The following is a 26031-nucleotide window of genomic DNA, read 5'->3' as shown; positions in this document are numbered from 1 at the left end:
TCTACTACTCGGAACAGCTGTTCAGAATAATTTGTTCTGCCCTGCTGTTACATGGATCAGCTACTGTGTTCAAGGAGAAACAGCAGCATTCTCCACCTAGGAAAACAAAACTCTTGTCTCAAAAAAATTTTGGAATTCAGAGTTTCTTTTCTGGCTCCTCCTCCTTATCAAATAATCAGCTCTGCCCACAGATAACCCATTTCACAGATAAATACATCTTAAGTTTACCTTCAGAAATCAGCACAAATATATCACACATCAAGTTATTCTGCATTGCTTTATTGTAATAAAATTTTAAATTCAGTTGATGTGCATTCATTAGCAATGATCACAGGCTAGAAGGCTGCTGGAAGCTGGCTGGGGGAAGAAGGTAATGTCAGCTGCTCAGCTTCAGAAGGCACAGCCCTGATCCTGACCTGTCTGCCAAGCAGGTTTTTAAGTAAACTTCTATAAGGCCTTAAGTAAACATTTCAACAAAAGAATGGTTCTCATAATACACGCTATTGTTAGAAATAAGACTCACATCAATGCTGATGAGATCTTCAATCATGTGTTTGTTCCAAAAGAATCTGTCATCAACCTGTTTAAAACAAAAAGGGCAGTTTTGGCAATATTTTAAGTATGGTTTGGCAATATCTTTGTTAAAGACACCGGTGTTATTCACTATAACTGTACATACAAGTCTAGTGTTCACTACTTTTGAATATAACTCAGTTTGAATATAGCTCATTTTGAATATAGCTCAGTTCAAGACATGCTGCTGGAGACTTGCTTCATTTCCTCACACTGAAGCTGGTTACAGGGCAAGATCTTCAGTTGCTGTAGGTTAGACCAGCAGAGAATGTGACCAATAATGTATGCATTCAACACTTGACTAAACAGCACATCTCCCAAAAGGAGGAAAAAACCCCCACAAAACCCACCAAACCACAAACACACCCACAACCAAAAAAACCAACCAAACACACACACTTACTTTTCGCCACAGTGGTAAATTGGTTTTCTCACACGCACTCTGCCTCTGCACAGAATTTGTTAGGTCATAGGTCAAGCTGTAGTAAAAGGAGTCCGAGTCCATGAACATTTTGAATAACTCCTCCAATAATCTCTTCTCCAGCTTCTCTTTTTCTTTGCTTTCTTTGATCTGAAAGAAAAGTAATGGCATTCTTATGTCTTTCTCTTTGATTGAAAAAGACTACAGCTATATTTGCTAAATGCCATTTCTAATCTTGGAAGATAAACATTTTCTAATTGAGGAGCAGGATCTTAAAATTCCTAGCAGAGATAAACAAGGGCCAGCATCTTCAGAAATATCATGCTATTACTTTTAGCAATAAGGGCATTCAGAGCAGTCAGACCCCGAAAGATACTACTTGAATGTAAGCTCCAGAAGTTTCAGCCTCAAGAGTTTCTGTGAAATACTGCATCTACCTGTTCCAATTTTAACATTGTTTGGACTTTCAAACTGAAGCCATTATTCTATCAAAAGATCGTATGGAGTTCTCTGAGGAACTGTGCACTAAATTTTGTCTCCAATTCTGTATGGTAAGACATGCTTATACAGAACAATTTGTAGAAGTTTGGAATCCCACTAGAAGCAAATCCTGGTAAGAAGGCAGTCTAGTAGTAATTCTGCCAAAATTATATAATTACAAAATGAAAAATCATAGAAGAACAACAGTTAAATAATCAAAAATTAAATTGAACTTCATGACAGAGCAGTTGCACATTCTGCAGTTTTTCACTAGTTCTCTTTTCAGGTCTTAGTACTCCATTTGATTATCCATCACAACCTTCGAATTACCAGTTAAACATTTTGAAAAAAAAAAAACAAGAAAACAGAAAGGTTTACCTTCTTTTTATTTGGAGCAGACACATTTGATTTAATTTGAGTAAGAGTCTTCAGCAGAAATTTTGTGTCATCTGGGGACTGTGTAATCTTCTCTGGCTTGTTTATCCCAAAATGGTGCTTTTTACAAAGCTAAATAATGATACTGAATTAAAACCAATACTTAAATACTCTTTAACAAGTTCAAGGAAATTTTAATTAAAAAGTCTACAAAAGCAAGACCGCAACACCACAGACCTAGGGGTGACATTCTGAAATACAGGGGGACCATGCAGGTTTCCAGCTATAGCATATTTCTCCCTCTTTTTTATAAAAGGTATTTTCTCCTGTGATTGTGAGAATGTCTGCCTTTATTTGACATGACTTGAGTATCCCGACCCACCTCAAGTTACAGTGTAAATTAGTATTACTCACTTATTGTTTTTCCTTTATTCATTCTCTTTTGGAAAAAAAAAATCTGCAACATTTAAAGTGAGGGTTTCCCTTTAAGCCAAATTATAGAATTAAGATGCCAAAACTGGATGGAAGGAAGATCACCCCTTAAAAAAAATAATATACTCTCTCTTGATTCAGAGGAGAAAGATATGACAGCTTCTTCCCCCAAAAAACACACACATGAAGCCCTACCTTAGAGATATTTGGGGATAACCTCAGGAGTAAGCAAGTTGAAGTACTTAGAAGAGGGTACTGCAAATCTGAGTTCTTGTACAGATTTCTAGGCACAGAAGCACCTAGCTGATGCACTATGTTCTTGCCTACACAACTAAGAACAGGAAGGTATTACATCTAGATTCTTGTACCCCAGACCCTGGGATGTTCTAATGCCCAGACTCTGACACAATGCTTCAGCAGCTCTTCATGCTCCTAGAGTTCCAACAAAGCTTTGGAGAGTCCATGTTACTCTTTCCCTCTTCAGGGAAGGATTCTCATGCTGTTATACAGGCACCGTAGAGACTATCACAAATCATCCTGTCCCCCATCATCATGCTCCCCTGCCACACATGCTTGAAAGAAGCAGCCTGAAGACAGGATTCTTCTCCCAACAGTCTACTAACTGCTACTCAGCTTAGAGTACTAGGATTTACTGAAAGTCTTACCATCCCAGTCATAAAGAGGTAATCAGGAGAGCTGTTGGTTTTTTTGCTTTAAAAAAAAAAAACCCACAAAAAACACAAAAACCCCAAAGTTCCTGTCCTAGTCTACAGCTTTGTCCTTTTAGATGATTCCAGTGGATTCAGTTCTGTTCTCAGATGATCTGTTGCTCAATTACAGTAAAAAAAACTTTGTTCTTGTGTGGTATTTTCAAGGGTCTTTATGAAGTTTGGGTATAATTTTATTGCAACTTCCCTTCCTAACAGAACTTGTGATATCTGCTTTAAAAAATAAAGAAACTTTTAATCAAAAAACAGTATTTAAAAAGCACAAAATGTTCAATATGTCTGAATGCACCAGGAAAAAGAAGTGAGAAGCATGTGTTAAACTATTACATTTCACATTTAAGTTTCACTGAAGCAGAAGGGGGAAGTCAGAATTCACTAAAGACAGTCATACCTCTAATTCCAGATCCTGAGGTTCTGTTTCAGAAAGTGGAATCACTGCAATCTTTGTTATTTTGCAAACCTCATGGTCTCCTGGAAGTTTGCCAATCAATGCTTTCTGACGAATTAAAAGTAGCCACCACGGTAAATCTGGAAAAAGATTAGTAGATGCTTTGATTTGTCTGTCAGGCATTTACTTGCATTAGGCTGCCAGAAGCTTCTCCCCAGTGTAAAAACCCTGCCAGGAACCATTTGACTAGAAGACACCAGTGAACGATGATTCACTAGTGCTGTTTTGTTATTATGCATTGCAGTAAAAAAAAAAAACAAAAACAACTACAAAACAATATTTATTCAGTCTCAAATAAAATAAGGAGATTAACCATTTCATAGACTTACCCATCAGAGGTAAAGTTACCACTGCTTCATCTATAGCAATTAGGCAATCTCTAGGATGATGCACATTCCCACTAATGGCAGTACAATTTGAAAAGAATAGCTGGAGCTCAGACAACAAGCTAAGATTTTTCCGTTTGTACCTTCTCTTGTATATGAAACAGCAAACAAGACAGACAGAGATAACGTCTGATTACAATATTCATGAGTTAAGAAGTTTGGTGGACAAACACAGACTGCATCACAAAGCAGCTCATGTATGTTTACAACATCATTCCTGAAGTATACGCATCTAAGTGGTGTAGAAATTAATGAGAAAGATTAATGAAGATATTGGTAATAGGCGTGTTCCATACACACATTCAATCTACAACATTTGTGATTATAGCTTCAGCACTTTAAACAGGGAAACAGAGCAACAAGCTTTCCCACTGACTGCTGAGTATTGCCTGGACATTAACCTCCTTAGAGTTTAATCCCTTGGTTAGGTCAGTAGCATGCTAGTAGTATGCCAGGCTTTTGAGTCAGAAGTGAAAGTTCTGTTAAGAGTGATGCAAAATACACAGAAAGTCTTAGAGATACACACATACACTCACTATTTGTCCCAACTGAGAAGCAACCGAGTACAACTGAAAAGGTCATATACAGACGTTAAAAGCCTGCTACAGTAGACTTAAATATGCTTCCACACTTGTGACAGTGAACTGTGTCATGTATTATGCCTTTGAATACAACATACAGCCTTTGAAAACTCTAAATAGAGGCTCTACAGCAAATACAAAGTCTGTTTTCCTTGCATAGTAAACTGTAAACAGTATCTTAGCCTGCGAGTGCTTAAAAAAAACCCAGGATAATGTGTTTAAAGTCACAGGACACCCAGAATTATTCTCTTTTTCCCTGATTTTCCAATATACGCTCAGCATAGAATTAAAGCTCTAAGTTGTGAGCATCTTTCCAATAACTGCAATTAAGAAAACCTTGAACACTTCAACCCAAATATGACAGGACATGTATAAGCAGCAGCTTCTTCTATCTAAAGAAAAGGAATAATCATTGTAAATAGACTACTGTGCATTATTACACTCCACTCCTTCCTTTGGTTCTATATTACCATCTTTAGGAAAAAAGATGTTTTAGAAAAAAAGGTGTGCTTATGTTGGCTACTAAGCTGCCTTTAAAAACTACAGATCCTCATAATTACAAATGCGTTGTGGGAACCAGAAGCTGCCCCCCAAAAAGGGAGGAGGGGAAGGGGGATGAAGATATACATTAAGTGGTGCATGTGACCCTCTAAAGGGAGCCCTGCACTACTTCCTGAACACAGCATCAGAATCACAATCTCTGTAGGATCACGGAGACAAGCTGGGTGGGAAGGGATCTCAGCAAGTCACCCTGCTCAAGCAGGGTCAGCTCTGAGGTTGCACCAGGTTACTCAAAGCTGTGGCATAACCACAGTCTCCTAAGAACTGGTCAAAGGATAACAAATAAGGACAAAAGAGTGACAGCAGATGCCAGCAAGACAATTATCCCCACTGACAGCGGGTGCTGGAACAGCTTTTTCTGTACAGGTACAGGCAACACGACTTGGAGAACACCTGCCTTTGCCTCCAGCATTCCACCTAGCACCCATGAGGGTAAGGTGGAAATAAGAAAAGGGAAGCTGAGGAAAACAGGACAGATTCTACACAACAGTGAGAAGACCAATGAATAGGTAAGAAAATCCTTTTAAAAAGGGGAAATCGAAATGCCGCCAAGAACACCAACAGCAGATGAAGATGTCTACCGCTTTATCTAAAAAGAAGGCCGACCATTTTCCATATTGCTTTCCAGCAGGCTAACACAATACAGCCTCTGGAACCCCAGGGCAATCCAAGCTTCACGGAAGGGTAGTACAATGGGGCATCCAGACAGATATTCCTGTTGGGCAGCCCTATAATCTCATCTACTCCCACCTGCAGAAGGTTAGCCACACAACTTACTCCTATGAGGAGATCACCAGTGTATGTCAACAAAAAAAAAAACCCAGATACTCTTTTAAGAAAGGATACCATCTAGAGCTCCAGTGACATAATCAATATGATTCCATTGGGAAAAAAGTGTAATGTAGAGGCATTTCTAAGCAGACACACCTTAGTGAAAACTGGAAGAGAAAAAAGTCTCTGGCTACTCCTTAGTTTACCTCATATTAATAAACCCTGGTAGCAGTAAACAAGAACTTCTTCTTAAGAGCTTAATACAGCCAAGTGAGTTCTGTATCCTTTTAAGTGCATTTTTTTAAAATGCTAAAGTCATCTTGGTGTACGTTTCAAAACTATTTGTATTATAGCCAGAGCCACAGAACATTGAAAGAAAAAACAGGAATTCCCCAGATCAAAAGAAAACAGTCAGGAAGTAGTTATGCAGATGAAGTATGGCCTAAAGTAAAAGCTTCAACAATAGCCACAGAAGGAACATATTATAATTGCCAGTAATATCTAAATAACTGAATCCCTGAACAGAGTATGTGCTGCTGCAGTTAAAGCTGTTCAATGGAACTACTTTCTTTAAGAAAAAAAAAGGTTAGTTATTGTCTACTCAATGTGGGTGGTACGGTGTGTACATGAGAGCACTACAGCTATGTATCATTCCAGAGGAGTGCATGTTTTAAATAATCTCTGAACATCTAATGTTCATTTGTAGTGTTTTATGAACTATGGCTGAGTAGACGGCAACAACTAATTTAAAGTACCATATCTAAAGCAAGCTGTTACCTCCCATTCCTCACTAAAAAGGAATTTAGCTCCTCTTTTGCTTCAATACTGTCAGCACACCACTGCTCTTTATTTTCTCTAACACTCCCCAAACAATCTAGCATTTAGTTTCCCCAAATGCTTTTGCAGTAACTTTTCTTAAACTGTGCATAAGTTTACTGTAAATGCTGCTTTTTGGAAGTATTTTGATTTTAGCCAAGAAATTCCATGCTATCATTTTCATATTTGTTGTTACTTGGCTAACTTAATTAGTTGCATGCAAAAAGGATGTTTTCGGTTGATTGGATGAAGTTAGAAATGGCAGCAGTTACAACTCATTGAAGATATTTCAGATGCTGAACCACTCACTGTTGCTATCAAGATTCAGAGGCATGCTAACAAAAAAAGCTTTCCTTTCCTGGGGATAGGGAAGGAGGAACTCCACTTCCCTTCTGTTTACTGGGTCTATGGAACATTGCCAGCAGCGTTTCATTTGGGTCTTAATCAACCATCATTGGAAAAGCACACCAAATTGATACAAGTACAGCAAGCGGCATAGGAGTGCGCTTTCACCAAGAAACGGAAAAATGTGCGGTGGCAATGAATGAGTTAAGTGGAAGTTGCTGGAACTGGTTAAGAAATCCAGCTTTGATTATAGTTAGATATAGAGTATCAACTCTGAGCATATTCTAGCACTACAATGTTTGATCAACTTGCTAAGCAGTCTCTGATCAAAGGTGATTCAATTTCAGGCTACCATTACCATTTTAGCGGGTTAAAGTATCTACTTTCTACTCTAACAAAAAAATAACACAACTTCTTTCTAGTTGTGTAATGGGATTTTTACAAAAGGAAATTGAGTGGCTACACTTATATTTTGTATGTATGCACACTAAGTGGACCACAAAATAAAATTAATATTCTATAAAGGAGACACTGTTTATGCAAGAGATGTGCTTGCCTCTATATGGGAAGATCATGCAGAGATAATTTTAACTGTGCATCTGTACCAAGAAAATGAGCAATGTTCTGTTTCAGTAACTTACCTCCACAACACATGCTAAAATCCTGTTCGTTCTATTCCCATTTTTACTCCACATTTTCTTACAAGCCATCTTGGGATGGAACAGAAAAAGGTAAGAGACCATATCCTTGCATTCTGATACTCAATTAATTTTTTATTTTGTTTGGGGTTGGTTTTTTGCGTCAAAAAAGCATCTTAATATTTAAGAAAATTCAGTATTGGGCAAGAACCAAATGATACTTTAAATAAGACTTTCATCTCCAATGTGAGTGTACAGTTATGTCCAGATGTACAACTGACCCTCTCATAGAAAAAATTCTTTAAAGAATTAAAAATAAACCATGTAACGTTGCCTAGCTGGTTTCTACAAGACTGCTTCCCTGCCACAGCAGCTTTTCTACAAATTCTCCTGGACTAGGCCAGCAATAAAACCAGCAAGATTAAGAGTAAATTAAATCTCATCCCTAGTTACAGCAACTTGGCAAGGGAATTTCAATACTAAATTAAGGACAGACCAGGACTGACTACATGGACATTTCAAGGACATTTTAGGACTACTCCAGCATTCTTGCATTAAGTAAATCTTTCAAGAACCTGTAAGGATCTATGCCCAAGACACTGAAGCACACACAGGCTTAGTGACAGCTTCAGAGTGCGCTGGTAGCAACTTCAATACTTAAAAAGGTATTTAAAGTTTCCAGTATTAGTCATCACGTGCTAAGCATTTTTAAAAAGCACTTCTTTCCTTCGTTATAGCTACTAACAAGGTTCTGAGCAGGAAAAGCCCATATAGGAATCTAGTTAGCCAAAATTGTTTCAAATTAAGTTTTCTGATCCTTGTAGTCTGGGGGCAGGGGAGAAGAAATCAGAGCAACAAGTCCTCCCGTTCCAGATCAGCTCTGGGAGAAAAGCATTTCAGCTTCTGCGGCACAGTACTCTCAGTCTGGAGATAATGGTACAAATATTTAACATCGCTGAACAACTTCTGCTGACAAAGTTCCCAGGTGACAAAGATCGATACAAGAATAAGGAATGAAGACAGGTTTCTCTGCAAGAGTGCTAGATGGTTAGCTAGAGGATTACATAAAACTACACTTGAATATGATCAAGTAAAAGTTCACTGACAATAACAGGTTTCCAGAGACCTATGCAAGACACCGCGGTCAGCCCTCTCGTTTCGACTGCAGCCTGAGGGAGGACAGGCATCAGCGACTGTCAGCGGGCTCAAGGGAGCAGCAGTTCTCAGCAGAAGGGTAAGGATAAATAGCTGAGATTTTACCTTTCTTCAGACAGTTAAAGGTAGAAAATAAATGTCTGTTTACAGGACAGTTGCATCACTAAATACCAGAATATCGACAACAAAGAAGGACAGTCTGTGAACAGTTTGTGATGGTGTCATCTGAACAAGGCAGAGAGGAAACAAAATGCTTCCACCGGCCTAAGCAGCAGCTGAATGGAGTGCCTGGATGAGCGTAATTGATTCAGTAGCTCTACAGGACCCATGGAAAGAAGACCAGATATCAGGCTTATTACCTGATAGTCTTAATTTACTTGACAACAGCGAGCTGGCGCCTGTTGAAGCGTCACATGCTGAGGAACGTTTCAACTCAGCTTTCATAAGCAGGCGCAGTGCCTCACAATAAGCACACATGCAAGGATATTCGGTTGCCATAACATACTAGACCTTCCACAAAGCATTTGGCAAGGTCTCCCCCCTCAAAGGTTTTTATACTAGACTCCCTGCAGAGAAGGGGGAAGGTACACTCTATGTACCCAAGTGCTTGGTTTAAAAAAAACAAACAAAAAACCACACAAAAACCCACACCAAAACAAAACAACACACAAAAAAAACATGCTAAAACAATCACTGAGCATTTTCCCACAGCAGAAAAAGGTCATTACTGGAGTTTAGCCATCATTCATCATAAACAGCACATGCTGAACAGCACAGACAACCTGGACAAGAAGAGAAAGTGAGATGGCAGAGTCTGAACCACTTCGTATCATCAGATCAGAAAAAGGAAGGCTGAACAGATCTGTAGAATGAGGACAGACAAAAAAAAAACCTCAGGTGAAATTCAAAGATGAAGCGATGCAATTGGAAAGAGGACGTGACCACAAATTTCATGGAGAGATGGTCTATGAACTATTACTCTCAGAAACGAGACCCAGGGGCTACAGCAACGATGGAATCAAGCATTTCATAGAACTAGACCTGTCACACACTCGTGCAGTGGTGTAACCAGTCCGTTGTCCTTCCTCCCCTGCTGCTAGTGTGCCCCTGCCATCCTGACTAATCTGTTTCTGTTCAACAGACCACAAACATCTGATCCATTTCAGCACTTAATCCATCCGGCTCTCCTGGAACACGCTTGAAATTTTACCTGTATTGATCATATTGCCAGGCACTACTTTCAATGCAGGGTCTAAGCATTCACAAAGAGAACAGCACACAGTAAGTGAAGCAGAGTTCATGGCTAGCTTCCCTATCCATCAGTAAATAGATATCCAGAGCTCTACTGGCAGAAGAATCTTTCTAGACAAAGCTGGTATATCTCAAAATAAATATTTATTATGCCTGCAGGAATCTGCAGCTGACTAAAGCTAAAAGAGCACTGAACTTATTTTACAGGAGTAAGTTCCTGAATCAGACACAGGCTTAACATTAAATCACAATGCATTCTACACCTGCTTTCATTTTATAGCCATGTCTTACATTTAACTACAAATAAGTTTAAGTGTTCCTTTTACTTTCAAATAGTCATCTACCAAGGTAGTAATTCTTCACATTTTCATATAGCATTCAGAATTCAAGCCTTACATGTTTGTGAAAACGTCCATCATTAGTTTTTGCACTGTACCATAGGACAACAACAAAAAACTGCTTTAAAGCATTATTCAAAAAGGTGCAATAATTTTATGCATCTCACATGGAGCTTCAGACAGAACTTCAAGTACAAATTTCCACTCTTTGTAAAAATAGAGAACTGCATTCACAAGACAGCAACGAACCAAAATACATACACTGGAAAGTACAGGGAATTTGCATCTGCAGCTATAATATAATCACTTTGACAAGTACACATAGTTGGGGAGTACTCCTCCATTGCAAAGAACACTACATAATTCCATTTGAGCTACACAGTATTATTTGCAGTAGGCTTTAAAACAAAATGCATTAGCAGTAAAAAAAAACCAAACACACACACACAACAAAAACCACCACACACCAAACAACGACATACCTGTATGAAGCTGAACTTTACCAATGACTCCCTCTACCAGGCCCAGACAAATGGGATTCCAAGCCAAAAGAAGATCGGTGGCTGCAAAAAAGAAGAAAACTCTGTTTTTTTCAAAGTAAACTCAACATGACAATTAATCCAGTGATGGTCATTCTCTCCACTTTCACCACCTTAGAGGGCAGAAAATACACCAGGATTCCTGCAGTAAGAATAAGATACATATGCTGTTTAATTTTTGCTTGTTAAGAAGTAGCTATGTTCAAATTACTACATTTCCAATTTAAAGTCCTACCTAAACTATTTTAGAAAAAAAAAATTACATACATAATTGTTTTGGGCTACAGTAATTCAGTTTTATGGCGGCTTAATTCTTCTAATATCCACTAGAATTTGTAACTTAACTGAAATTTTACATGGCTAAAGCAAAATTGAAAACAGATCAAGAAGTTAATAACGTAGCTCCAAAAACCTAGCAGGTATTAACTTTCAGCCCCAGCTCTCCCCTATACCTATCAAGTTACTATTGGTTTCACATCCTCCGCCATGCACACACACACACACTTTCCCCTTTTTTAAAAACCCTCTTAACAACTACGTGGAATGTCAAAGTACACAAAGTTAAGTTTTAGGTTTCTAATTCTCCTCCTGTTAAGAAATTCCAGTGAACCACATAGGAAGTAGAAGAGAAAGCAGGAAGGCAACGCTACCACTTTCTAATCTGTGAAGGGTACTTCTCTCAATGTGCGTTAAACCGCCACTTGGTGCAAGTCAGTAAGATGGTATAAACACAAAGAGTATCCTGTGGTCACACAGACACACGTTGTTGATACTCGGTAAGAGTTTATAATAGTGGTTTAGTACCCGTTCAAGACTGTGGGAAACGATAAATTTAGTAAGTCAAATCTTTTAAGTGACAACAAATCCCTAAAAGCAATTAATATCTGTGTAGGAGAGAACAAACTTGCAAAGGCAAAGGAGAAGGGAAGGTTTTTACATACCAAGAAGGACAAGAAGCTTGTTATTATCTACCAAAACTCACTTGTGAGGGGGAAGGGTTTCTCCAGTTTTAATATCCAGACAAATTAAATATCTTCGCTCCCGGCATAAGTAGATGAACATTTGAAAGAGCAAATTCACGCAATGCCTTAAGATCCAGAAGAGTACAAATCACCCACCTACACACTATTTGCAAGACCTTAGTTCCTTCTTGGAGGCCTGAGGTCTGCAGGTGACAACTGATAGTCAGTCTGATACCTTTTACATACTTATTTTCAAGCACTGTATCCTTCTCGAAATATTTGTAATTAGGACTTAGCTATTCCAAGAACACACATTTATTCCTAGCTTTCAGCGTAACGTTTAATAGTAAACCACAGTCGGCTAATTTCATCATTAAATACCAGCATTTACATGAAATCCGACAGACCATTTCTGTTGTGAGAGATCTAAACTGGCCTCATTTAAATGGGATACAGATGTGCTTGTATGCAGACAAGCAAGAACTAAGAGCACATGGTAGCAGAACTTGAAGCGATGTTTGCAGGCGGCAGTACGGAGCTACCAATAACGCCTGTAATCAGGCTGCGCCATTTAATGGAGCATCTGCAGAGAAGCTCCCGGGTCCTCCCGTTTCACTGTTCGCAGTGCTGCAGACCGTTACTTGGTCTGTACAGAACGCAGCATGAATCATGCCGTAATTAAAGGCAGTTCTTAAGGAGCCTAATACATAGATGAGCACCAGGAAATAGGTGACAGAGGCTATGACAGTGTGAACAGGTCGATTTACCCTCAAACCTTGCTGAAGTACCTAAACCCATCTTGCATCTGTATGCCGAAAACTTGTGCTCATACAAAACAAGCTCTAGCACAGCCTGAGCTCAGAGTTTCAGTCCAAATAACATGCAAGAGCATCTGTATGCCGAGTGGAAGATCTGCACTATCAGACTCGCAGGAAAAAGGAACACAGGCAGCTTTCCTCACTCCTAAATCTTCCACCTGCTTTCCCAGTTCACCCACACCATCCCAGAGTCTTGCTTTCACCCCAGGAATTCTCTAGAGGTGTATTGTCTCAGACTTCATTTACTTTTTGCTATCTTTGCAATCGACTTCCACATTCATGTTCCATTGTGAGAGCTAGAAACCAGCTCAGATACATCAAGCAGCCAAAAAAAAGCTAGGCACAGGAGTGGCACAACCAAACCACTACAAACTCAGTAATCTAGAATACCATCTAAGTCTTTTTAAACCATTGATTTCCTTCTATGACAAGAGATATTAGTAGGAAAGCTCTGGATAGTAAGTAAGGTTTTCTTCTAGGAACTTACTAGATAAATATATAGGAGATAAAGTGAGAAAACAAGATTTTGTTTTAATTACAGATATAAGGAAATAACAGTTTAGACTTGCCTGCAAAAGGACAAGAAAACTGGTATCAGGGACTGTAGGACAAGTGGGTCTTGCATAGCTGTTCTATTAGTTTTGGGGGTTATTCTGACATACGTAGCCCCAGACATAATCATATGCAACATCCAAGAGTTCTATAGGAATACTTCTCCCTAGGAGTACAGAGGTACAATGAGAACTGGCTCTAAACTCTGACTCCTACGTTCACTTAAGGCATAGATGAACTCTGGAAAAAAAACAGAATGCATTTGGAGTTAAATGCACGTTACACTGACAGTTCTAAGACAGCAGATAGGGATCCACCAGCTGGGCAGCGCTGGCTCTTGAGGCAAGCGTGATTAATCGAGCTACTAACAGTGAAAGCTGGATGTTTCAGGAAAGTTTTCCATGGGGAAGGCAGAGCATAGAAAAAAAACAGCACATATTTAGCAACATTTGAAGAAATTAATGTGTCCAAGAAAACTTAGATGCAAAGAAATCTTACAGGAGAAATGCCTGTAGGCTGGAATCACACTGAATTTCTTTGGTGACAGTATTATAAGATTTTTTTTTTCCTTACACAATTTCTGGAGAACTTTCTATAGGAAAGTATGTGTGACAGTATAGAAGCAAGTTGTTTCTAAAACAAAACACATCTGGTTCTGACCTTCTGATTAGAAGTTCATTACTAGTTATAGCTCAATTTCCTGTGTGACAACCATATCTCGATTCGGAGCCAACACCCAATCATGCTGAATAAATATCACTACAGTAAATACTGGTATGAACCTCTTGCTCTTGAGGAGTACACTTTGGAAATGTAAAATGGATGAACTAAATTAAAATGTTTAACTGTCTTTCCCCCCCACCGATCCCCAAAGAATATAGGCTTTGATGTTGAGTGCACTCTCTTTACTCTGTTTTGGAAGAAGCTGTCTCCAACATTTGTCTAACACTGTAAAATTGGTCAAGACTGATTGCTTGCAGTCATTTAGTCTGTCTGGCAATTCTGGCAGCAGCTATCTTCAGCCACCACCTTGTATCTTTGAAAATTATAACCACTTAATCTTTGCTTATGTGACAATTTTAAATATACAGAGATCCCAGGAAGTTAACTGCAAGCCTGCAGGGGATTAGTCTTTCACTGAAAAATATATAAGAAAAATATAGAAGAATAAGAGGCAGTCTAAGTTGGTAGACAGTTACATGTGTTACAGAAGGTATTTGCACCTTTTTAAAGCCAACGGGGAAAGTAACCATACAAAACAAAACTGAAAATCCTCAGTTAAAATTTTTGAGATAGCCTACATAAACGACATGTGGCCACACTTCTGACTGCTGAAACGACACATAGCAAGCTTGAATTTTTTTCTTTTTTTTTTTTTTTAAAGAAATGCCTTATCAATAAGAATTAACTACCACCAGGCTCTATCAAAGGAAACACTGGACTTTCCTCTACACCCAAAACAGACCTAAATGTATTTCACATATCTCAAAGCAATTTATCAATACAGTTACTCTCCGCCCCGCCCCCCCCCCCCCCCCCCCCGATTTATCTTCCTATAGATATCACACTAGTCATCTACTGATCTCCTGAAACTCAGCCAGGCAGGTACAAAGACTCATCAACCTGAAACTGCAACACAAGGTTTGTTGAAAGAGACTCCTTACAGTATTGCGCTGGTGATAGAGAGCACTGTCAAAATAGTCACTGTCCTTCAAAGCTGAAAGTAGGAAGCTGTGTACAGAAAGAATCACCACGAGAGCTGAGCCCCATGGAAGATCTTCCCTGACTTGGGGAGTTCTCTGGTATCCTCAGCACGTTTCCATTTGAGAGCATTGCTAGGGTTTGATAGGTCTTAACACGTGCCCTTAATACTCTGAGGTATGTACTTGCTTACCAAGTTTCCATCCCAAAGTACAAAATTGCTCATTCTTTCCCTTAACCTGTTAACTAAATTCAAGCTATTGAAATAAGCATTGCCTCTTTTTGATGATTCCTATCCGAGGTTAACAATCACTGCCGATACATTTACCATTCACAGTGATTGTATCAGCATTGCAGTTGCAGCACAATAGAACTTCCGTCACAGATTCAGAACAAAACCAGCTTTGATGCGATTGCTTCCACCAACACCGCTCAGAGCTTACCAGCAATAATGCAGGGCCATGCAATGCCAGATGAACTTTCTGTAATTCTTTGTGTTTTTGTTTTAGATTCAGATTTTAATTCTGAAGGTGATAGATACAAAAGCAACTTGGAAGAGCATCAAAAGCCAAAACTGCTTCCTAGCTCTTTCTCCAGTCTACCACCAGCAGAGCTGATCTGAGGTCAGGCACAAATTCTGATAAGAAAATGAACCGCTGCTTTAGGATAAGACACTTGCTCAACACTGAATGATTCTAGGCAAGTCTGAAGAGTCTGAGGAAGGCTATCAGCTCCCTTTGGGGAGAAGGCAGGATGAAAAAAAGATTTCATTTGCAATCACTGGAATCCAGCCCTCACCACTGAGCAGCTGCCTGGTTCAATACAAATAGCTATAACTATTTAACTTCCAATCTTGCTGTAGTTCAGGGAGCATACTCCTCTCATCTTCCTCAAACTTTGCTGGCTGTCAGGAATGGACCTCGGCTAGAAGGTGTTTTCTGTCAGTGTACTTGGCATGAAAACATACAAAACATGACTGAACTTCAAGCTCAGTTTATATGTAAGTGTATAAACACAGACATAAATGCATGCTATTTCTCAAAAATTCTTTCCATAGCCTGAGAGTAGTAATTCTCACCATTCAACACAAGCAATAGACATTTATATATAGAAAGTAAAAGCTGAGTAACTCACTGCAAAAAGTCAAAGTAAATCCTTCAGCTCTCCTGATGTAACTTTTGACACCTGAAGTGTTAGCCTTCAGGAAAAAACCATCTATACTATTTTTAAATAGATATGAGATATTTGTCTCTAAATTATGTCTGCTTTACATCAAAGACAACTACAAGACTTTATTATTAGCACTATTTGACCCTTATGACCTCTTACGGCTTTTCAAAAGAAAGTCTGTTTCGAAGTTACAGTTCATCTTTGAGTAGTGTTCTGAAATATTAGCCAGGATTAAGAGATTACAAATTAACTGGGAAGACTTAAGAGTATAAACTTGAACTTCCTTCTCTTGTAGGAAATAAAGTACTGCTAATGCAAATAAAACTTCCAGCAGATTTCTAAATTTATATTTAAGCTATTGTAATTGCAGAAAGATGGAAGAGTATCAAGACATTTAGCATTACAAGTACAAGCTCTTAATTGTCACGAAGTGTTAACTTTATTTGCTTCCACATTCTTCCCCAAACTTTAAACAAGTTATCCCTTCAGCTAATCACCTCTTTTAATTATATTTAATTGGTCTGTAAGCGTTATAGTCTTGAGAGCCCTCAATCACTCAGAATTGAAATGCTTTGCTTTAGAGAGAAACGAAATCACCACCTCTCCCCAGTCAGCCCCACAAACCCCCACGCCCCTTAAGAAACCTACTGCTAGGCTACACTTGGGAGGATTTCAAAAAAAATCCCAGTTAGCCTTCTCCTTGCTACGACACCTTACAGCCTTGCTAGAAAGCCTGCTCATTCTCCATTCCCCAATAATGAGAAGGATGTATTTGAAACAGTAATTCCATGGAATGTCCTTACAGAGTGCCCACCTCAACTGTAGAAGCACAGGACACTACAAAGTACACATCCACCCGCTTGTGTCCAGGAAAACGAAACAGTGATCTAGTTTCTCGGGACACTTCCCTTCAGTATCTCAAGGCTAGACTAGATGAACAGGAACAGTTCAAGTGATATTCAGGTTGTAATAGTGTCAGATTTAAAGCAGCGGGGATGGGAACATACAACGCAAGTTTGTATTGTTGCTGCAAAAGCAGGATGCAAATCCCAGAGAAAGTACCCAACAAAAATTAATCCTTACTACTCATTTTGATAAAGAACACTTCTTTGTATTCTCTTGCAGTTATAAATCCCCCGAGTCATCAGGCATTGCTGAGGAAACTTAAAAACATATAGAAAACACTCAGTTGTCTGGAGAGTATCCAGTACTACAAGTAATTGCACAAGGAACTCCTGTACTACAACTGCTGCTGCCAGTTGCTGTTACCAGGTGAAACATCTTCCCTCCAAACAGGATTTGACCCTGTAGATCAGTGGCCTCCGAACTTTTTTGTCACGTACCACATCAGTAAACAAATATTTTAGCATGCTCCCCAAATATATGTATATTTATAAATTATATACATATCCTACTGCATTACTATTACATACATTATAAAATATACACAAAAACTGATGTTTTAAATGGATAAGATAAAATACACACTATTTTAAGATTATTTTATTAATGGTACAACATATTTTCTTCCCACACCCCAGTGGATTGTCTTGTGCACCCCACTTTAGAGACCACTGCTATACGTGACTAAACGTGTGCAACAAGCTGTTAGATGCATTTCAACTGCTTGAGAGTAGCATCACCTGTAAATCCGTTAAGTGACCGGCAGTGACTCTCTTAAAATGTAAATAGGCACTAAGCCACTGAAGTGGTTGGTCTTTTTTGTTTGCTTGTTTTGTTTGGGTGTTTGTTTTTGGGGTTTTTTTGACTGTAGAATTTCCCTTTCTTCTTCTTCCACACTGCTGAACTCTGCTAGTAAACACATACTTTCTCAGAAGCGATACTGGTAAGGAAACAGTATCTTTTCTCCTTCCAAAACTAACAACACTGTATTAATTAATATTACTACAGACCAACACACATTTCCATTTTCAGCTGGTATTTCAACAAAGCTCAAGTTGTTTGGGTATATCCTTAAAGCTAGGAAAAGAGTAGGTTGTCTGCATTTTTTTTTTTTAATCCTGTTTACTTTGTAAGAGGGAAATTACCAGAAAGGCAGGAGAAAGATTTTATTCAAACCTACTTACAAAACTGACAGTTTAAACACTGTGTTCCCTTGTTCTGAAAATATGATGTTTTAAAAAGTTTGCTCAGGTTACAGCTGTACTCAAAAGAGATGCAAGAAAGCTATCCCATCCTCCAAAGATTTAAGTATAGACATTAATTGAGCAGAAGGATTTCATCATTATGAAAAATAGTTTGTTTTACTTATCACTGAACTGACGTTAATACTTTCTAAGAGCCATGAGAGAAATACTGGTATAGCTGTGGTGAGCCAAGTCTAAGCAAGGTAAAGTTTTCCCTCTCGGTCACCTTTGCTTCTCACTCCATAATTAACGTCCCTCTCTGACTGCCCAAGTAATCAAACTCAAAGCAGAAAAATAACCACAAATTGGCAACATCCATTTCAAACACTAAATAAGGGAATTGTACTCAAAAATTTGGCACATGTGTTTCGGGAATAGAAAGTAAAGGATTTCATGCCACACATACACCACATTATTTCCCCCCCCTCCCCTTTTTCTTTGGACTGCTGGAGACAATTTGACTATTTAATCAAATGCCAACAAGCAATATATCATTTAAACATTACTGGAAGACATGTCAGTACAGGGAAAAACTTAAGCATCAGCCATATGTGGAAAAGTTGTTGTTTTTCTTAAACTGAGAAAAAGAGAAAACTGAAAGTTAACAGGGAATGATGGACCAGCACGTTTGCCATTTACAATTTGCAAGTACCTCTCGGGCAAGGTCATTTACTTTTAAATTTGGCTCAGAGTTCTGTTTTTCACAATGCTGGCATCTTTTATGCATCTCAATATGATCTTGCCTACTATCCCTAACATTTATCAGGGGTAAATACTTACTACGTTACTCAAAATAGAGTGTATGTTCGAGCTCAAAGTACATTCAAGTGCCTTGTTTTCAGTGTTTCAAAGATACAATGAACACTGTTTCAGGACTTCAAGTAAAATTTCTTCCTCAAAAGGAAAACCTAAGTGTTCAAGTGGAATTCCATTCATTTTGGTTCAGCTTTTCAGGAAAAAAAAAAAAATCCTCTCCCAGTTTTAATTGGGGGAGAAATTAGAGATGTTTGGAACAAGACTATACGGCTGATCATTGAGTACTAGTATGCCTGTTTACTAAAGCAGAGCTTTTATAAAAAGGGTTTTTGCTCTATTTCCAAATTCCTCCTCTAGAAATCTGTCCAGCAATTTCTTCTCTTTTTGATACTCCATTCCTATTACTTCGTTTCCTATGAAGACATGTGAAATGCAATGATTTTAACAAATAAGGATACAATTAGAATATGATCAGCTGGAAGCATTAACTCCAGACAGGGATTAGAGCACTTCACAAAAGGTTTAAACAGATGGAGGGAGAAGAAAAACCTGCAGAGACCCACAGGCACACCCCTCCTCAGTGGGCTCTGTTTTTGTATTCTGTCTTTAACAACTGTCATTGCCTGGTTAAGATTTTTGCAAGTGATTCTTGCAAGAGTAAGTGATATGGCTAAATCACCACTGAAAATAAATTGGGGAAAGTTTTTTTTGTGTTGTTGTTTGTTTAAATAAAGAAACAAGTTAAATCATCCTAGATCAAGCTAGATTATCATACCAGGATAGTGGGGTTTCAATACAGATTTAGTTGTGCATGTGAATTTCTCAGTCAGAATAACCATATGCATTTTTATAACAAATCCAGAACATTCAATGAACAGAACTACTTTTTTAATGTTTATAGCAAGTTTAACACTTAATGAGAAGCAAATTTTGAGTTACCAAACTTGTATCTTATTCTTTAAAGACCGCTATGTATATTAAAAAAATCATGTTCTTTATAACATTACACATGAATCATGAAACTTCTCAACTTCTACACAAAAAAACTTTTGTCAGTAGTCTCAAATCTCTGAGACATTTGGGGGGGGGGGGGAAACAAAGTACAGTCTGCCTAACTCTGGACCCTGAGTCTCAATAAACAACCCTAACAGAATGAGCTTCTGAAACACACATTCAATATTTAATTAAGCTGTATTTGAGACCTGTTCGCTCTTGCATTGAAGAATTTGCTTCTGAAAGAAAACTCTAAACCACCATCTGAGAAGTCTCACGGTTCAAGGGAAGCATTTAGTGGAAGTTACTGCAGTCCCTTGACATCTCAGGGCTCCTGCTGCAGCTGCCATGCGGCACAGCAGTTCGGAAGAGAAGCAAGAGAAAGTGTTTTCCTGTTGTCAGTCTCACTCATTACCAGCAAGCGCCCACCAAATCACGTTCTGTCGTCACCCAAAACCTTCAGGGAAGGGTCTTAAAAAACCTCTCTGCTTGAGAAGGTACAGGATTAACCATTACTTTCTAGGGCATAACTTCAGCAACATAAGACTTCTCCTGTATGTGTACTACTATCAAATTAAAGACCATTTTAAAAAAATAATCATGTTCTTTCAAAACAAGTACTGTAGATTGGAATGTAAGTAGCATATCAAATAAATGGTCACCTTTTACTACAAACAGTTTAAAACTTAAGTCCTCTAAAGTTTTAATGTTTCCTTACACATACATCTGAAATATCACCCACACTGTTAAACTGTGAAAGAACTTAGTAAGAACAACGCAAGCCTTTGATACAGATGCAGACCCTTCTTAATTGAAAGGCTGCTACCTGTCAGTGCCTTCTGCTCTAAATATTTTAGTTGCAGTTAGTCTACAATTTCCTATTCACTATTTAGTCAATGCTAACCCATGAGATGAAAGATGAGCCTAACATCTGCTAGCAAAATACAAGCCACAAATCCACCTGAATTACAAATTCACTTTGGGGTGGGGTGGGCATGGGGATGTGTGTCCTTCACAAAGCAAGCAACTTTCAGATCACCACAAAAAAAAAAGGCAACAACATTTTTGGCATTTCCAGACCTCTTCATATAAGGAAAAGAAAAAAAAAAAAAAGACAGGAACACTCCTGTTATGTTCAACTTGTTGTCTGCTACTACAACTCAACAGGAAACATCTCACCTCAAGATTTATTTGATTCTCACCAGGTTAGGGTGTAGCATACTATCAGCCCATTTAAGTCTCAGGTTTAGGTTTACTATGCTCCATGAAAAGAATTAAGGATGGAATTACAAAGGAGATCTTATTTAATAAAAGTAGAAAATAATTTCTTTCTGGTAAATACATTTGAAGCTCTCCTCACAGTCAGAAGCTACTAAATTTACTATATTCAAGCAGATGAAGGATATACAGCAGCCCACCTCTCTCTCCTAGTCCTCTCAGTTCTCTTTTGCAAGAAGGAGCAAGCAGCAACAAGGAACTAACCGCTCAAGATTTTTTAAGCATACATTCTCGCTGGGTTGCAGCTAATACAGATCAGTTCTGACATCTGGTTTGTCACATACACCACAAGTATGCTGTGCTGACATTTAAGAAAGGCTATGGAAAAAGAGGGAACAGAATGAGCAGGCAAGGGTGAGAAACAGTTCAGTAACCGTTGCAGCTAAAAGTGTCAAAAAAACAGCTTGAGGTTGCTTATGAAGTAACTTGAAATATGGAGAGAATTTTTCTAAAGCTACAACTACTACCTCCCCTGGAATTAATTTTCCAGAGCAGACAGGCAGTTTCCAGGACATACTACTGAAATTCAGGAAGACAGTTTTGTATGAAATACTTAATTCGGTAGCATGAGCTAACACCCAGTCCATCATCCCTCAGAGCCATGCTTAGGACTATTCTGTAGCCTTAAACCTACAGATACATCTCTTGTTATCAGTAGCATTGCTCCTTATGTCGTTCACTAGATCAAGGCCTTCACTTGGGCATTTACAGACATTAGACTTCAAACAAAGGAACTACTCTTCTCCTCCAGTCTACAGCCATGAACAGCAGCTCAGGAATTCCGACAAGTAATTTCTACATGACTCCTGTAAGGTCTCTGAGGAGTAAGGCAAGCAACATAGACAGAATATTAGACAGCCTTATGATTTGTAATTCAGAGAATATTTCACACTATCATAGTAAGACACCTAACCTGAAATCTGTTCCCTGGCACTCCGAAAATAGTGTTTGGTAACATGTCTCTTATTAAAAGAAGAATATTTAAGAGGCATTGCTTCAGTTGTTGATTCACAACCATTTTCAACAGATGAAAATCAGTACTGTAACACTGATTTCCTAAAGTGTTTAAAACAAACAAATGCTCATTTGCCTCTAGGTAGAGCTCCAGAGGCAAGACACATCTTACCACCACCTTACTCTTACAGGCAGAGGTGATGGAGTCTTTGAGCATGAAGTCCCCAAAAGTTGTGTTAGAATAATTCCAATCTGTGTATCACCCAAAATATCTCATAGGTTTTTTTTCTTCAGGGTGGTGGGAACCAGCATTACTGCTAGCAATAGCCTTAGTAGCAACTACTCCCAATCTTAGTCTGGCATTACTACCTGGAGTATTATGAAGGCAAACACAATGGTAGTAGAAGTTTTCAACCCATAAAATTCTCTCATTCCTTTTTCTGCTGCTAAGAAAATGGTGAGAATTCAGTATCTTCAGTACTTTTGCTCTTTTTTATATGTGCGTACAAATGCATAGATAAATACATTATTTATACCAACAGCATCAATAAAATGGTGTTTGTAATCTGTATAGAACTACCAGTCAGGAATAGCCAAACAGAGCATAAACAGAGTAAACCAAGAGTGAAATCCCGATCAAGACCTGATGTCAGGTACTTAGAGCATGGTTGAACACCACATGTTTTCTTCACTACACTAAAAAAAAAAAAAAAATACACTGTAGACAGCTAAATTCCCAACAAAATCTATGATGCCAAAATGAGTCATGGGCTTCCTGCAGGTGACTCATTAGTGCTTTCACTTCAGAGAAAAAACCACCAGAAACATCTTGTAAACATAGGCAGACATCCTTCAAACTAGGGCCAACCTCAGACTTTGCTTATAGGCAAAAAAGGGTAAATATTTGCTGTTTTAATTCAAGCTGTTTTCTCTGTAATTCAAAGAGGTCAGAAATACAGCTTTCATGATTAGCAAATTTCTGAACATGCCTTTATAGTTGAGGGAGGAGGATATTATAAAGCGTAGCATCAGCTCTTTAGATTGAGACCTATCATATAAAGCAATACTTTGCAAGGTTTGCCAGTATTATCCGTTTCAATCCATTAATTCAGAGCAGCCTCTGTGGGACAGAATAAAGCCAAGGCCCTCAAAAACAAGACACATAGTTAGATTATAGCCTTTTGATCGACTATTAAACATGTCAATGAACACAAGTTACGACTTCGTGGGTTTTTTTTAATACAGCAGTGACTCATCACACAGCAATCCATTTACTCATTTCCGGTCAGTGGCCTTGATTATAAATGGTCAAATGTAATAAAAATTGTAAACTTGAGGATATCCAGCTTTGTCTTAATACAAGCAAGAGCTATTGATCCAAGAAATACTTCTTGTGAGAGAACTGTTTCTTTCTTGGGCTTACTTTTAACATACTAAGGTCTTTCATTTCACAGCCCTAGAGCCCACTTTCAATAAGATGATCCACAGACAGGGTTGGAAAAACAAAGCTACAAACACATTGAAATGGGAAAACGTGACTAACAATCGAGTTTCAAGCTGAATAAGAGACTTTAATATCATATTACCTTTCATTAATCTGTAGGTCACACACAATAAGGATCACATGTATACTGGCTGAAAATTTAAAGGTAGAGTAAGGACAAAAGGCTGCTGAACAGCATGCAGACTAACCGCTGGGCACTAGCCTTTGCTATTGCAAATCTAAAACTGAGGGGTGTTTTTTCCCCACCCCTGTAAAAACATGCACTGCATTGACTAGCAGTATTGTTTGCTAGCTTAACATCAAGTATTTGTAAGGTGATTTATATATTACTGGACTTTCAGCCATAAGTGAAGCTGCTGGACAAGAATAAGTCATGTTAACTTGAGACAAACTGTAATTTTATCTAAGACACACAAACAAATTGCACTGACAAGACATGACTCAAATATGAAAACATAACACAAGAAAGACCAGTATGAAAGAGTTCTTCAGATAAACACGGATAACAGTGGTATTGATGTTTACATGTAAAGTTTTCCCAGACTTTTAAAAAAAGCTCATGAAGTGTACTGTACTCAGATAGCCAACCTGGTCATATGCACGCTTAACTGGCTTTTTTGGCATAACATGGATCCCAGTTTTATAAAGTTGTAAGTAACATCTGTGCAGCCTGCCACGTTTGGTGAAACATCCAGCTGTATTTTTAACCTATAAGCAGATACACTATGATCCTTTACATCTAAGTTGCATATATTACTCAAAGCAAACTAATTTCTAAGGATGGTATTTCATTTTGTAGACACCTTTAACTGACTAACCTCCCAGACAGGGTATTATAATTACTGTTGCTTCCAAATTTCCGTTAACACCACACCACCTACAATTTTTGTTCCCACTACCTTCTCCACAGCCTGATACTAATATGCGTAGCCCCGCTCTGCAATTGTCACTTAAGCCACCTACAGTCACTGAAAAATAATTGGGAACAATATACAGGTGTAGACAGCCGTTCAGTTTCTCCTGAAAGAGGAGACCACGGAGCACATTCGTGATGCGATCAGCATTTATCAGCCACCCTGGCAAGCATCACTTACATAAGGCTGCCACCAAGACAAGATGGCCCTTCCTCACGTAGCGATGCTCCAGCAAGGGTGACCAGACGCCTTGCAGCAGTACAAGCCACCCAGGTGAAGCACGGGCAGTCGGCAGGGGCACCCCGACTTCTGCGGGGCAACAAACACATCGCGCAAGCAAAACAGCTCCTCCGCCTGCGGAAGGTTCGCTCCCCGCTGGGCCAGCCCGTGCCAGGACACGCGTGACCTCCTCCGCCGCAGCGCGCCCCGCGTTATCCCGCAGCGCGGAGCCACGGCCGCGGGGACGGCGGCGGCAGCCCGGGCTTGCCCCCCGAGGGCCGCGGCGACGGAGAGCGGCGGTCAGCCCCGCCCGCGGAGCGCCGAGCCCCACAGGACCGACCCGCGGCACGTTCCGGGAGACTCCGGTGCACAAGCGCTTGCCGCCCCCCCCCCCCCGCCCTCACCCCGGGCTCGGCACCGCGACCAGGCGCCCTCGGCGGCTTTCAGGGTGGTCCCCTCCGTCGGCCCGCGGAGGGCAGCTCCGCCACCGCCATTGCTCTCTCAGCGACCCTCTCCCCGACCATCGCCCGCCGACGAGGGCACGCCGGGCGGGCGCGTCCCGGCCCGCCCTTCCCCACACAGGAAACGGGCACGCGGGCGCGCCCCGGCCCCGCCGCCGTGGTGGGGGGCTCACCGGCTCTCAGCTGCAGGCTGCCGTCCCTCCGGCTGCACCACAGCGCCCGCTCCCCGCTCTGCAGGATGTAGTGGTCCTTGGCTTGGAACAGCTCCATCCTCGCACGCCGCCCTCCTTGCTGCTGCTGCCGCCGCCGGGAGGCAGGGAGGGCGGGCGAGCGGGGCGCTCCCGCGGCTCCGCGGCTCCCGCGCGCGCACGCCGGGCGGAAGGGGGAGGGCCGGGCCGGAGCGCGCTCCCGAGCCAACGACGGGTGCGCGCACGCGCGCTGCCGCGGGGAACCCGACGGCTCCCGGCGAGGGGCGCTGCCTCAGCCGGCCGGGAACGAGCTCGGGGTTCCAGCCCCGCCGCCGCACGTGACGCTGCCCGTCCACCCCTCGCCGCGCGCTTAAAAGTGCAGCGCGGCGCTGGGCGGGGCTTGCGCAGCGCGAGGGGCGGGGCTCCCGTCCCCGCCCGGCGGTGCCCTCGGCCACCCGCCGGGGAGGGAGGCGGCCCGAGGCCCGCAGGGACAACGAGGAGCGCGGTGGGGACCGGGCTGAGGCGCCGCGGCGGGAAGGGCCGGCGGGCAGCCGGACGCTTTTTCCCGGGTGGCCC

General features: G+C 40.3%; 1 protein-coding gene across 1 annotated transcript in view; it reads right to left on the bottom strand.

Moving 5' to 3' along the window:
* Nucleotides 1-25603, bottom strand: part of INPP5F (inositol polyphosphate-5-phosphatase F) — a gene marked incomplete at its 3' end in the record, with an annotated part of 44347 nt that extends 18744 nt beyond the window's left edge. The window contains exons 1-6 of the mRNA XM_082002036.1: nucleotides 25441-25603; nucleotides 10782-10862; nucleotides 3401-3537; nucleotides 1853-1981; nucleotides 977-1144; nucleotides 524-580 (exon numbers count right to left, since the gene is read on the bottom strand). Coding sequence (XP_081858162.1) covers nucleotides 524-580; nucleotides 977-1144; nucleotides 1853-1981; nucleotides 3401-3537; nucleotides 10782-10862; nucleotides 25441-25537 — 669 coding nt within the window. The 5' untranslated portion in view covers nucleotides 25538-25603. The remainder of the gene's footprint in view (nucleotides 1-523; nucleotides 581-976; nucleotides 1145-1852; nucleotides 1982-3400; nucleotides 3538-10781; nucleotides 10863-25440) is intronic.
* Nucleotides 25604-26031: the final 428 nt, after the last annotated feature.

Source organism: Phaethon aethereus, assembly GCF_964289735.1.
Source record: "Phaethon aethereus genome assembly, chromosome: 7".
NCBI classification, from domain to species: domain Eukaryota; kingdom Metazoa; phylum Chordata; class Aves; order Phaethontiformes; family Phaethontidae; genus Phaethon; species Phaethon aethereus.
Note: the sequence above shows the minus strand (reverse complement) of the source record. Positions and strands in the feature narration are given on the sequence as shown.